The 14831-nt window shown below is 36.9% G+C and overlaps 3 protein-coding genes across 3 annotated transcripts in view; 2 read left to right on the plus strand and 1 right to left on the minus strand.

The window, feature by feature from the left end:
- The window catches only part of prkdc (protein kinase, DNA-activated, catalytic subunit), a 35900-nt gene extending 35303 nt beyond the window's left edge, over nt 1-597 (plus strand). Inside the window, exon 86 of the mRNA XM_067438257.1 lies at nt 135-597. Coding sequence (XP_067294358.1) covers nt 135-339 — 205 coding nt within the window. The 3' untranslated portion in view covers nt 340-597. The remainder of the gene's footprint in view (nt 1-134) is intronic.
- Nucleotides 598-887: 290 nt separating this feature from the next.
- Nucleotides 888-7018, minus strand: garem (GRB2 associated, regulator of MAPK1). Its single transcript, XM_067438271.1, has 6 exons — nt 6621-7018; nt 5546-5686; nt 4785-4915; nt 3425-4612; nt 2179-2348; nt 888-2066 (listed from the first exon to the last, which is right to left on the minus strand). The coding sequence occupies exons 1-6, from the start codon at nt 6739-6741 to the stop codon at nt 1214-1216; spliced, it is 2604 nt and encodes an 867-aa protein (XP_067294372.1). The 5' UTR covers nt 6742-7018; the 3' UTR covers nt 888-1213.
- Nucleotides 7019-8643: 1625 nt separating this feature from the next.
- Nucleotides 8644-14804, plus strand: ncf2 (neutrophil cytosolic factor 2). Its single transcript, XM_067438294.1, has 14 exons — nt 8644-8902; nt 9091-9173; nt 10089-10197; nt 10441-10575; nt 11151-11258; nt 11383-11442; nt 11539-11582; nt 11962-12103; nt 13129-13197; nt 13414-13515; nt 13690-13841; nt 13927-14038; nt 14227-14335; nt 14452-14804. The coding sequence occupies exons 1-14, from the start codon at nt 8729-8731 to the stop codon at nt 14547-14549; spliced, it is 1497 nt and encodes a 498-aa protein (XP_067294395.1). The 5' UTR covers nt 8644-8728; the 3' UTR covers nt 14550-14804.
- The last annotated feature ends 27 nt before the right edge of the window (nt 14805-14831 follow it).

Raw genomic sequence — 14831 nt, forward strand, 5'->3', positions numbered from 1 at the left:
CTCCAGGACTGAGTCTGGGGAACCCTGATTTAAAGACTTCAAAACCGTTTTTCTTCATGGACAAAATAAGAATGTGCAAGTTGAATATTATGCAGAAAGACATTTTTAACAATGTTGAATGGTTCATTTTCTAGTGAAGAGCTTTGTCTCGGATTTGAGAAGACCCCGGAGTATAAGGGCATGTTGGCTGTTGCTCGAGGGGAAGAACAACACAATATAAGAGCTCGACATAATGAGAAAGATCTGAGTGTTGAAGATCAAGTAGATTGCTTGCTCGATCAAGCAACTGACCCTAATATATTGGGTAGGGTGTGGGTAGGCTGGGAACCATGGATTTGAACCAAATAGTGGGTGGCATAATAGTTCAGGTAGAGGAGTTTTTTTGTATTTTTCTAAATGTTGTAAATCTGTGACAAGGAAAAAAAGTCAAGGCTTTTAGAACCACAGCTAATGTCAAGTTACACTTTTATAGCAATGTTCAGCTTTACTGCAAAATTTAACAAGATTTACCTGATGTTTATGAAGGAAAAAACTGTAGCGCACACAGTTGCCAATTTCCATTGCACTGCATTAAAGGCATCTAGCCATCAAATAAAACATCTATACGTGTCATTTGTTATACTGGAGCCTACAAAGCTCAAAGTATTTCAACACGTATAAAAGGGTGAAACTTCATCCTCTTTACTTTTGTTTGACACATCAGCATTCATTAATCATTAGGGTAAAAATGACGGTGCTGGGAGCATTTTAATTTACAGCAAGCTGGTGACATAACCACTTACAACATGTGTTACAACTTGGTTAAGGATAATTCAATTTGAATGGGGTGCAAATATTAGTTCTTAATATGGTAAAGCAAAAAGATTTGTTCAAGTAAAGAAAAATCATCAATGTCAATCATCTTTATTGATCAACAACATAAGAAACTTAGGCCACAGTTCGATTGGGTCAGAATAGCTTCAGGTTTTTCAAAGGCTTTGGGTTTGAACAAATAAAGTCTGTTGTGCAGGTACCGTAAGGTCAGAGAGATAACAGAGATGGGCACAGGTTAATACACAAAGCAATCAATATATAGATTTATATACATGTATATATTAAACAAAATGGCTATTAAAATCATTACAAGACTGCATAGAATTGACATACAAAACTGTCTAATGCAATACTGAAGGCCAATAGTTGCTACTGCATTACTGCAGCACATTGCTTTTGCTTACATTTTGGGCCTCCAGCCATTAATAAACTGCATGAGTTTCTTCACTTGAAGTTTACTTAGCTTAAAGTCTTCAGACAGAATCTCCTCTGTTAGCTGCAGGAGTAAATTTCCATCAATTTTTTCTTGCACAAACAAAGAGACAACATCATCTGACAAACCAATGAACCGTAGTGACTTAGAAACCTCTTCAATGGAGATACCTGATAGATTACTTGGTGGTTGCCAAGACAACCCTGTAGCAACAGGACAGGAAATGGAGAATACATTTGTAGTGCCATGATGCGGCTTTTCAAGCAAGCAGCTTTTGGACTCAAGTTCGATGACGTCCACATCAGCTGTGGCTGTAATAGCAGGCTCTGCATCCTTCTTTGTATCGTTACATTTAGAGGTTCTTGGAGGCAAGATAGGGCAGGACTGGCTTTGCTTAGTGTTACATTCCTCTGTGGATTTGTCTCTGCACATTTCCATGTTATAGCTGGTGGACTTGGTGCAAAACTTGGTAGACTGGGAAACCTGTTGGGCCTTGGAGGCCACAGCACTCCCCTCACAATTTGCTCGCTTTTCGAAGTCTAACAAGCCTGAGGGACAAGCCTTAGGAGTACCAGGGGTCCTCTTCCGAGGATAACTAGAGTAACTCCGGCAGTGTGGCGATGGGAAGTCCTCACCTTTATATGACTCACCTCCGCAGAAATCGTTAGGCCAGGAAAGACGGGAGAAAGAGGCATCTACCGAAGGATTGAGGCAAGGGAGAGGCTTGGAGCCTTCACTGACATCTGGTCTGATCCAGTTACAAGGGTAACATGCGGGGTTCTGATCATCTGATTCACTCTGAGATTCGCCCTCTCCACCTCTATTGAGAGATGGAGAACAGGGAAGGGAGAAGATGGTCGTTCAGTCATGATAAGTAGTGCAGTTCACAAAAACTAACGTCCATTTGTCAATCAAAACTGTGCATAACTCACATGTTGTGTAAGCCGGACGAGTAATAGGATAGTGTTGGGCTTGGGGAGCGGGTATCTGTCTGACGTGGCTTGGCAGGAGGGTATGGCACTGTGGCACTGCTTGAGCTTGCCTGCTTGGAGCTCCTTGGTGGAATCGGTGGAGCATTCATCAATCGGCACTCCTCCTTCACCTGTGAAGATGACGACAAAAACTGTAATGGACCTAAAAACATGAATGTACTACGATTATATTATTAGAGCAATGAATGGATACAGATTTCATGAGACAGGCTGCAAATTTAGCAACAAGGCCTTGAAAACACTTGAAATGTTAACCTTTGTTCCTGCTTGGAATATAATTAGACCTTCAGTGATTGACCAACAGTACACATAAGTCACTATGTAAGCACAGAATAAACTTTGCCTTATCTGTGAGTATGAAACCAAACAAACAACCTTAAAACCGTGGATTTTTAAAAATAAATCAATCAAGATTTCTAATCAGGGTTTTCACTGTTTTCAAGCAATTACTTTTCCAGTCTTTTGTGTTTTACTAGATAAGGGTTTTGAGAATTGTTTTTATTCTGACTGTTTTCAAATATATTGTTAACCCTATTGACTCTTACAATTCACTTACAAATTACTATTGCTTGCAAGCTAGTTTAACTCTACACAAATTGTTTTCCATGATCATCTGAACGCAGATATTTGCTACATATTATCAAAAATAATATACAGTACTCTTTAAATGTTTGGGATGAGTAAAATTCTTTAAATGCTCTGGAAAGAAGTCTCTTATGCTCCCCAAGGCCAGGGCTGAATTTATTTGATCAAAAATACTGTAAAAACAACACAAAAATATTGTGAAATATCATTACTATTTAATGTTTTTATACAAATACATTTTAAAATATAATTTATTCCTGTGACGGAAGCTACATTTTCAGCATAATTACTTCAGTCTTAAGTGTCATATGAATATTCAGAAATCTTTCTAATATGCTGATTTGGTGCTCAAGAAACATTTAATTTCTTCTTCAGTTGTGCGGCTTAATGGTTTTTTTTTTTTACATTTGACTCATGATTATTTGATGAATAGAAAGAGCATTTTTTTTATATATAACTATAAAATTAACAACAAAACTTAATGGCCACAAACTTATGTATGGTCGTGTAGATTTGTGCAAATGTTGAATAAAAATGTCTTGTTTTATTTGTTTTAAAACAGAATATTAAAATTAATCTAATCTAGTTAAAATGAACTCACAGCTTCAGACTTTGGAGGCACCGGAGGTGGAGGTAGATTGACATCTAAGCCAAGCAGTGCACTTGTAGGACCCGCTGTAGAGAATGGCAGTACAGTCGTGCAGCCAGAGACAGAAGAGTTTCCCCGGACACCCTCAGTGTGGTCTAGTACAGGTCCAGAATTCTTAAATTGATCCAACCAAAGCTCCTCGTATGGCACATCTGGTTTAAGGGAGCCTGAAGAACTCTCCAGCAGCTCAGGGAACAGATAATCTGCATCCGCTGGTTCTGCTGGCACACAATCTCCACATAAGCTAACGCAACCCTGAAGATTCACCTCACTGTTCCCATGAAGATTGTTTCCGTAGACACAGACAGACAGGCGATGAAATGACTGCGTGAGCTCATCTCGGGCTGAACTTAGAGAGCTTGGCAAATGCACGTGCGAGGAGCAGCCATTGCTTCCACTTCCACTGCTGTTGCAGATGGCACTCCCACTTCCCGTTCCTCCAGCGCTACTTTTTTTAGGGCTCTTACCGTCCTCAATCCAGTCCACCCGCACATCACGGACTGCCCTAGAGTAGTCGTCAATGTCGAACTGCTCCTGGCAGTAAGCAAACCAGCGGTGGACCACTGTCTCCAGCCAGGCTTCTCCTTGAAGCAGCCCTTCAGGCACCAATAAACGTGGCAGTGCTGTGGACACGTGTAAGGGGAAATGCACTGGCAGTATTTTGTTAGAACGTAACGCACAACACACTACCACTGTCTTAGTCTGGATGTTGACCAGCTTGTATCGGTGACCTTCACGGATCAAATGGACGTCATGCGGATTACGTGGCGGGCTGCTGGGCACCATGACATTCACAGGTAACCTGGTCTTCTCCACAATTGTGCGAATAGTGTGTTCTCCTTCCTGCATCTGCAGCTCCAGTGGGGAGCAGGTACTGAAACGACCACGGCACTGGAAAGGCAGGCTGATGCTCTCATTGGTGCGGTGGTTCATGCAGATAAGGCAGGGCATCTTTCCGCGGCCAAGCTTACTGATGGAGTTAAGCTTGCCGATGCGCTTGAAGATGGTGTTGAAACGTGATTTTTCTCGTGATGTTTTGGCATACAGGATCTCAGCCTGCCCCATTAGTGTCAGCTCATCCCCAGTGCTCAGTGTGATGTTGTAAACTTCTGTGTCCTCATTGGATTCTCCTGATGCCATCTAGGAGAAAGACAAAAGCATTTAGAACAGATCACTGGAGAGAAAAAAATGCTAGTCACACAGAAGACCTTTGATTGCCGCAAATCTTAAAATTAGGGCAAATTGATACATGCTCCATTCTGATAAAGGTCTAAAATCAAAAACAGTGGCTGCTGTGAGCACAAAACCAGACCTTGACATTGAAGGTTATTTCTTCCATGACATAAACTCGCTCAGGGAATGCTTTGGCCACTTCCTCCACGCTGTTGAAGTACTGTACAGGCTCCTTAATGTCCCTGTCCTGCTCCAGCAGCTTAAACTGGCCTGTGATGTACAGTAAAACAGAGCAATTATGTAACATCATGACAAGGATAAAGCATTGTGTCAATATGTTCATTGTTTCCATAACAAAACATACAGTAGATAAATTGAAATGGATTGGATTTCAAGTTGCAAGGCCATTTCAGTTTAAAGCAAATAAATACATTATATCAATTTGGGGATATTAAACCACTCCAACTTATAGTTGGATACAACGATTTTTTTTAATTCCTTGAACTGAAATAAAACCAAATTATATTTTCCCAAATTATATAAAAACACTGCAACAGAGAAAAAAGTAGAAAAATAGAAAGACATACTTCTGTAACCAAATCCAGGATTTTTAAGGAAGGTCTTGTTTCCTTTAAGTGGCCAACTGACCCTCTCCACAGCCAGAAAAATGTCAATATGAAAGGACCAATTAGCTAATGAACTCCCAGCTAAAAGCAGATGGGGAATATATAGCACAGACCTTCCCTCTTTCTGTTTTATTGAGTTGCAATAAAACGGTGAATCCTAGCTAGACTAACTTTTATAACCTTTGATTTACTTGTGGAAAATGCATAAGGTGTTAGAAAGAACAAACATTTCTTCAAACAGTGCATGCTGCACTACAACAACTGAGTGGCTTACCTTCATAATGGACAGGGATCTCGATTTTCGGTCCAATGACATAATGGCCCTCCTCTAGGCTATGGGCGGTAATTGTGGTCCACTGCCGACATGAATGAATCAAGAGGTAGTCATTTTCTCTCAGCCCTTCCACCGATTCCCCTGAGGAAAAACAGTATGACATCAGTATGGAACACTGACCTTAATAGTGTTGGTTTTTTTTCTTCAAAATAAAAATCAGAGCAAAGAAGCATGCTAAAATGGTGCTTAAGGATATAATAAAGTCCACAAATGCAAAACTCATAATTAACTCTTACTTATATAATAACATACTTGTAAGTAGAGCATTCATATAAACCAATATAAGAGGTGAGCTGGATTCCTTTGTATGCCTTAAGCTCAGTCTGTGTACCCAGTGAGCACATAAGGGTTCAGTTAGTGAGTCTAATGATAGTGCCCCAGTTCCCATAATGATAATCATCTAGTTCCTCTGATATTATGACTTCCTCCATCTTTACACACAGCACTGAGCTCAGCACATACACACCAGCACTTGGAGCTACATTAAACACTTTATAATAAAACGCTAATAAATAAATAACTCCATTACGCATATATTATTTGTGTTAAACATATTTTATTTTAGTATGTTTCGCACATTAAGTTTCATTGTGGAGATTGCGGACACAGTGGTCTACTTCGGAAAAGAGTTTTGTAATAGATTATAAAAAGTAAATGTTATACGGTCGGTGTTTGACTGCATACAGTTACAGTCTTTTATTTAACTCTCTGGCCTCTGGCTAATTTGGGTTAGCCTGCTAACATCCACACCATACCTTTCCGCCTTTTATTTGGCAGTTTGGTCTTTAACTTATTCAGAACAACTAAAACGCATCACTTTTAATGTAGAATGTGTAAGCGATGGCAGTAAAGCCCCCGGTTTAAAGGTATTCCGCACTGTGTGTGCATGGAGTGAAGGCTCGCGCTAGCCTAGCGCGCGAAGCGGCTAATTATTGGAATTCCACAGGAGCGCGACCGCCCACGCGCAGCTGCCGCTGCTGCACACAACACCAACACAACTCAGGACAAATCTTACCGCTGTCCAACTTCACGATCTGTGGTAGTCTGTAGGCACTAACAAGTCTATCCAAAAGTAGTGTCGTCGTACTCCACGTTACATCTTTCAAACTGTTGTACAGCATTGATCCAAGGTCCATGTTAGCTGGCTAACATCAGCACGTTAACCCACCGCAGCATACATCTGCAGTGAAGAACGGCTCTTTCATGGAGAAAGCTTCGTTGGATGTCCTTTTGTTTACTCAAAGGCAGCCTTGGACTGTAAGTGAAGCCATGTCAGCCGACTGTCTATTTACACTGACAGGAAATGCCATGTATCACATACCGTAGCGATCTCGGAGCTGGAGTGGCTATTTCCTTTTCCCAGTAGCTCCAGCGGTTGCCCAGGCAACCAGCGCCATAATGGCTGTACCGTGTGTGTGTCCTTGTTTATATTACATTGTGGGGACCAAATGTCCCCATAAGGATAGTAAAACCTGAGATTACCTACATAGTGGGAACCAGCCAGCAGTACCCCACTTTTCAAAAGGCTTATAAATCATATAGGATGAGTTTTTTTGAGAAAGTAAAAATTCATAATCTTTTCTGTGATGGGTAGGTTTAGGGGCAGGTTTATACGATATAAAAACAATTACGTCTATGGAGAGTCCCCCCAAAGATAGTGAACCGTGTGTGTGTGTGTTCTTTTATTTCAAAAATACAAAACAATTCAGTAGGTTCTTGAAATATTTAATAGTATAGTAAAGCATATTAATCACATAAAATAATGCAAAGGCATCACACATATATTTATCAGGTTTAACATTCTTGGAATTTTTTTTTTTTTTTAATGTTATAGATTTGATATCATTTAAAGGGCTGTTTGCTAAAGAACAAAATAGGGATGTGATTCATTCCACTCTACTTAAGTCTTGAAATTGGAGTTTAATACAAAATTAGATTTATAATTTAGTAGAATTGTGTTCAACTCTTAAATGAATAGTTCGCCCTAAAGTAAAAAAAAAAAATATTAGGAAGAACTATCCATTTAACCAAACTATCTCTTAAGACCAAACAGATCATGTTCTTGGTATCATGATAGGCTATGTAAGATGTTCATATATTAGTATATAGTTTATATATGGTTTCATGCTAATAATTATATATATTTTGATGATTGGGGTGGCAATATGAATTTTTTGTGAATCATTAATTTAAAACCCCATATTGGTCAATCAGTAGGAATATGTCATGCAAATGCTTTAACCCAAATGCTGATTGTTTAAGCCAATATCTAAACCAGCAGTATCGAATTTTGGTTTTTTTAACACCTTATTGGAATACCTATTGTAACAGAATATTCAGTAATATCCGAGCATGTCCTTAAATATTCTATGCAGGTCTTTATGCAAAGACAAGCTTTTAAAGAAAGAGATTTAGGATACTAAAAAATTTGGAAGAAATAAAAACACAAATCAAGTTCAGCGCTTGCTTGCGTGCTGTTGTCAAGCATGTTGCATTAATTCAATTATCTTTTGGAATTATTAAAACTGAGTTGAAATAAAAAATAAGAGTGAACATCACAAAAGATCTGTAGGAAAACAATGGGATCATTTATTATTATGTATAATTATCATGTTTACATGAACGCTCCACTAGAGCAAGGTTTAACCTTAATCAGAAAGTGATGTATATGCAAATATGCCTGTCTATAATCATGACTCTAATTTTTAGGATGCATTGGTGTTAGATTTTTTTATTAGCTTTGGAGTAACATCTAACTATAAGTACATTATTGATAATCATTTAGTACCATTGAATGTCATGAATGTTATATAACCATTGGATACAATCATTGTACTACTGTACAATGTACCGCTCTTTGTACAGAGACAAAACATGCTTCACATTTAAAAGCAACAAAATAAGAGCTTTCTTTTGTCAGATTAACTTGTTAATAATTATGCCTTACTAACAACAACAACAAAAAAGATCTTACTCAAGTGACTTGAAGCTGATCACTTCCTCTCTCTCTCTCAGAGGAGGGGGATGGGCTTGTTCTCTAATAAAACTTTCAGATTCCCTCTGCTGGGCTCACAACAGAGAAGAACAGCGTTCATTTGTCTGCTAACAGTCTTCTGAGGGAACATGTCATTTGTTAGCACTCTCCGTCAGTGGGACGAGGCCGTGGCTTGTGTGGAGCAAAGAGACCCAGACTCTGCTCTCAGGATATTCCTCAACATCGAGGAGAAAAGCTCCAAGATTGCCTTCAACATTGGCTGTCTTTATTTGAACAATGGAGAGTTAGATGAAGCTGAAAAGGTACAGTTGCCTGGTATATTCAGTTTTATACTACATAAGATTTGTATTTTTTAGAATACTATGCTCTTTGAATTATGATTTAAGTGTGTTTGCTACTTTAACAAAATCAGATTTGTGGCTGTAAAAAAAGGAAGTAAAAATGGTTTCACTCTTTATGGGGAACTTTTATCTTTGTTATACATTTTAAGGCATTTGATGGAAGCATTGGCAAAGATGAACACCTGGCTGTGGCCTTTTTTCAGAGAGGTGTTGCATTCTACAAAAAGCAAAGGTAAAGCCATTACCATCTCTTCATGACATATTAAGAAATATTTGTGCTTCTATAATAGTTTAAAAGAGGGGACCACACCTTACAAAACTAAAATATTGTGCATTGTATAAAATAATACATTTCCATAAATGGAAAACTTGTGCTTATATTTTTCAACATACTGCAAAATATGCATTAACCATATATGGGTATATATTGATACATATGGAAAATATATAGCAAAGAAGACAAAAACTGCACTGTAATACCTTTATTGAAAAAAAAACAGTCTTTCTTTGAAAAGTTAACACTTGGGTTTACGTAAAGCTGAACTCATATTATCTCACTTTATTGATTGCATAGTTACACATTTCATAAATGAAAATGTGTAATAGTATATAAGAAAAATTGTTTACTGAAAACAAATATTAAAAGCTTTAAATTCTTGGACCATTGGATGTATCATGGCAAATGTGGGTGGAAAATGAGATTTATGCTTAATGTACTATAACTAAATAAAAATACATGGATATAGCAATATATATTTCCTCATAATTGAGTACATATATTGCACATGCATGTTCCCATATAAATGTGTGTATGTACACACACACAGTACCATATTTTATGAATTTGTGTGAATGATTTTTTTATAGTTCAAATTTTTATTAGTTATGTTAATAAATATAATATTTACATATATTGTGATAATCACATTTTTCAATGTATGAAAAGAGTCCATTCCTTTTTTATATATAAAACATATATATTTGGATTTTAACATTATTTTTAATATACATTCAATAATTTAATTTATTGGCTTTTAATGTATAAGAAAATATATTTTCTTTACATAAGGGACAACCCACCACATTGTTTCTCTTGATGAAATGTCCTGGCACTTTTTTAAAATGTTCATAATAATTGTATCTATAGGTTTGAAGAGTCTCTACTAGATTTCCAACAGGCGTTTAAGCAGTTAAGAGGAAATCAGCTAATAGATTACAAACCTCTGGGGTTGAGATATAAACTGTATGCTTGTGAGGTAAGAACTATGTCCATAGAATGCTGTTTTTCCTTTCATTGATTTTATACACTAATAGATGTGATGTGAATGACTCATGATTTATTCCACGTGATGCACTTGATGACTTATTTAGCATGTCCTGTATTTAGCATGACTTTATGTTGTCAAGGCTTTTCCCTCATAAAGCTGAACTCAAGAGTCGAATCAACAAGCTCCCAGTCCAGTCGCTGATGCAGTTGTTTTGTCCCATGCAACATTTAGGTGCTGCACAACATAGGGCTGGTACAGGCTCAGTTGGGAAAATGGGAGAAAGCTCAAGAGAACCTTCTTACAGCTCTGAACCTGAGGGCAGATGCCAAATTCAGCCATATTGACCATGCTCTGGATGCCATACTGGTCTGTAACAGCTAAAGTTTTCTACCTAACATGATTATCAGTACTAGAATTTAAAAATTTTTTTAATTCTGAATGCATTAATTACTAATGCAGCTTTATAATGTTGCCACCCAAAATTGATGAACTGAATAATTTGCACACTGGATGCACTTTTTTTTCAATGTCAGTTCTGAAGGTTATTTCAAATCTAAACACGTCCTGTTGTTCTTTTGTAACATATGGCAGTTTTCCTAACCGATATATTGGTTAAATTTGGTGTTGCATAAGCAATGTTTCTAGTTAGGATTTGTAGGAAGTTGTGTAAGTTGCAGAAAGGACAGAATTCACAAGACAGATGAAGTCATGCTTCATCGGTGTCATTCTTTGTGAGCATTTTAATGACCAATTAAAATTACATATTTTAAAACTGTTGCATAAGGATAACCTTATTTTTAAAAACAAAACAAAACAAACTAAAAACTACATTCAAATTAGTTATTCCGATGAGCATAGTGCAACACAGCATGATTTGTTTGCTGTGGTTGTCTTGATGCATTTTTTTAAAACGTCTACACATTGTGATTTCCTCTTTCCAGAAGCAGAAGCTTTTTCCTCTGGTAGAGATTCGAGCAGGGCTGCTATTCAAACCCAATAAGCACTATGTGGCAGAGCTGGAGAAAAAAGACTATCTTGGAAAAGCTAAAGTACCCACCACCCCATTATCAAATTTATACAGTTGTCAGTTGAATGTCCAGTTACTGAAGCGACCCCTTTTCTATTTTGCCATTAAATTAGACACAACTGATTAAGACTAGTGTTTTTTCATAGGTTGTATCTTCTATTGTACCCGCGGATGAGTTTTCTGGTTTTGCCCCACTTCAGCCTCAAGTAAGTTTGATGAAAAAAAGAGTAACTGAAAGAGGTTTGAAGATATATGTTAATGCACAAAACTTTTAATGACCACATCATTTGTGTATTGTCTAGGTTGACAATGTTCCAGCTACACCAAAAGTCCCAGAAATACTAAGGTAAAACTAATTTAAGTTCATGTTCAAAATGAAGAACATTATATATAGTGCATATTAACCTCTAAATCTCTAAACAGTTTGTGGAGTTTTTGTTGTGTGTATATCTGTTAAAGGGATGGTTCACAGAAATATTCATTCTTTAATGTATTCATTAATTTGCCCTCAAGTTGTTCCAAACCTGTACAAATTTCTGTCTTTTGCTGAACACAAAATAAGATTTAGAAGAATGTGGCAGGCAAACAAACAGTTAATGGGGACCCATTGATTTCGATAGTATGAAATAAAATACTATGGACATCAGTGGCTATGAAATGTTTGGTTACTCACATTCTTCAAAATATGTTCAGAGTAAATCCAGAGTAAATGTCATAATCAACAGGGTATTTGAAGGTGAGCCGCACACTGTTCTATACGAGTTCGTTCCTGAGACCAAAGAAGAGCTGGCTGTGTTGCCTGGAAACATTGTCTTTGTTCTTCAAAAAGGAGCAGACAACTGGGCATCTGTTGTTTTTAATGAGAAGGTAATTTTTTTGCAAATTATCAGAGAGGGCAGTGCAATGAGCACAGATGTGAGAGCTGGAAGTCAATGTCAAAATAACATTCCAGTGGGATGCTAACATCAACATAAACTCACCGGCCACTTTATTAGGTACACCTGTATGGAGTCAAAATAGATTTGCAAAAGAAAAGAAAATATTGAGCAAAAAAATTAAATACTTTGTTTTGCAAACTAAAATATAATTTTGCAAAATAAAAATAAAGTATTAAAGTAAAATAAAGCATGGTTTGCTGTTTAATAATCATTTGAAACATAGCAAACTGGCAGCTCCAGTAGGAATGAAAAGATTTTTCTTGAACTCTATCATGGAAACTAGAATGTATAAATCTTAAATAAACGATTTAATAATCAAGTAAAATTATCCTGTGACACCACTGCAAATGGTATAAAATAGTGCCCTTTTTAAGGTTATAATGGGTGATTTTGGACACAGACATGGTCAAGACCAGTGGTTCTCAAATGGGGGTACGCAAAGGTACGCCAGGGGGTATGTGAGATTTTAAAATATAGCATCCATGCAAAAATCCTTTAAAAATAATTATATAATAAATATTTCAGGAAATTATAAGTATAAAATTAATTTTATAATCAGTAGGCTATTAAATTTCATTATTCTAAAAACCCAGAATCTCCCCTATACCAGGATGGTTTGACTCAACCTGTCTCATTATGCCTCCTGGCATCACCTGTCAATCACTTGGATAGCGTGACCAGACATTTCACATCAGAATACAGAAGAAAGGTGATTTAAGTGACTGAATGTGGTATGGCTGTGGTACAACAGGAGATTTGCATCATGGATGTGCAGCCCACAAATCTATGAATCTATGCCATAAAGATTAAAGAAAGTTTTGAAGGCAAAATAAGGTCCAACCCGATATACTAACAAGGTGTACCTAATAAAGTGACCGACACGTTTATATTTATACAAAGCAGAGAAAATAATGCCATATTTTGTTTTTTCTCTTCGTTTCTGGTTATTCCCAGCGAGGTCTTGTACCTTATAATTTCCTTGAACCCTTGGATATTGTTACAGTAACATCAACACCAATACAGGTAATTGCCTTTTGAACAAATATTAATTAATTTAAAAATGGAAAAAGGTACTAATATGTGGGCTTAAATACCAAAATATAGCCGCACAGAGATCAAATGTATATTGATTTATAACTCAAACCACATGTTGTTGTTGAGATCCATGTTAGCTGATTCTGTCCTCCAAAAGCTACTCATGTTTTGGCCTACATTAAACATTTTTTTAACATCTTATAGATTGAACCAGTAAATGAAAATGATGATATACCAGCTCCACCAAGAAGAGCACCACCTAGTAGACCAGTGGGTACAGAAGGCCTGAAAACAGTGAATGCAGAGGTTCAGTATTTCATTAAATAAATAATCACAGTCTCTACTGTAACTTTATATCATCTAACTACGAAACAAGGTTTACATAGCATATCAAAAAGCCAACTTTTATTAGATATAGGCATTTTGTTTGTGGCAGATTTTTAATGGAATTATTCCTAAAGCTTGTTATATTTTTCACAGACTAGTAACACTACTGAATTCTCAGGCTGTATTGTGAAAGTACACTTTCAGTTCACCATAGCAATCAGTATTGTACCTGGACAACCATATGGAGTCATTCTTCAGATGATAAGCTCTAAACTTAAGCTGCCTGCATCAACGTTAACTTTACGGTAACTATACCAGTCATAACATTTCCAGCAATGTATTTAACATTTCAGGGAGGGAAAAAAATGAGGTTGTAATGTACCTTTTCAGTTATGCCAAGGAAGGCTCAGATGAGAGAGTGATTATTGAGGACTCTGAAATGGAGGCTGTGTGGAATAGTATGAAGGATGGCCGTCTTACGCTCTGGTGTTCAGTGACAGAGGTAAAGTAAAACAGATCAACTCATCTACACTTACACAGGATCAAATGGCCACATAATATAGCTTAGACATAGAAAAACCTGAGGTGAATACTCTACCTTACAAATAGTAATATTTATACAAGACAGCTTTGCCTGTAAATAAACCCCAAATTTATTTCCTGGCCCGTCCCAAAACTGCTGTCCAAAAGGGTAAAAGTGTGCCTCACGAGAAAGTGGTAGCTCTCTACTCTTATGACTCTACTACACCAGAGGATCTGGCTTTCAAACAGGGAAATGTCATCACAGTTCTCTCAAAAGGTAGGAACTGAAAATGTGATACTTGTAATTCACTAATACGAACATAAAATACGGTGTGACTATGGACTAACTAAGGCATTCTAAAGATGAATTTGTGATTTTTCTTTTATTTTCAGTCAATGATGAGTGGCTTGAAGGTCAATTCAACGGGAAGATTGGCATATTCCCATCAACCTTTGTTAAAGCTCTTAACGGGGATCAACAATGTGAATGAATGTTCAACCAATAGTTACAACTAATTTTTTGATTTATGCATATTTAATATGCTTACATTTTAAAAGTATTCTCCGGTGTATATATATATTTTAAATTAATATTGTTAAACTCATGCCAGAGCTTACTCCTTCTCATCCCACTTTGTTTGTATAGTATGTCAGACTACACATATTTTGATAAAAGCAGAACGATTTTTATTCTCTTTGAATATAACATCAAGAAACAAGACAACATTAAAGCACATCTAACATCATATTTTTCTTCTATTATTCTATAGATC

This window comes from Pseudorasbora parva, chromosome 1 (genome assembly GCF_024679245.1).
Source record: "Pseudorasbora parva isolate DD20220531a chromosome 1, ASM2467924v1, whole genome shotgun sequence".
Taxonomy (NCBI): domain Eukaryota; kingdom Metazoa; phylum Chordata; class Actinopteri; order Cypriniformes; family Gobionidae; genus Pseudorasbora; species Pseudorasbora parva.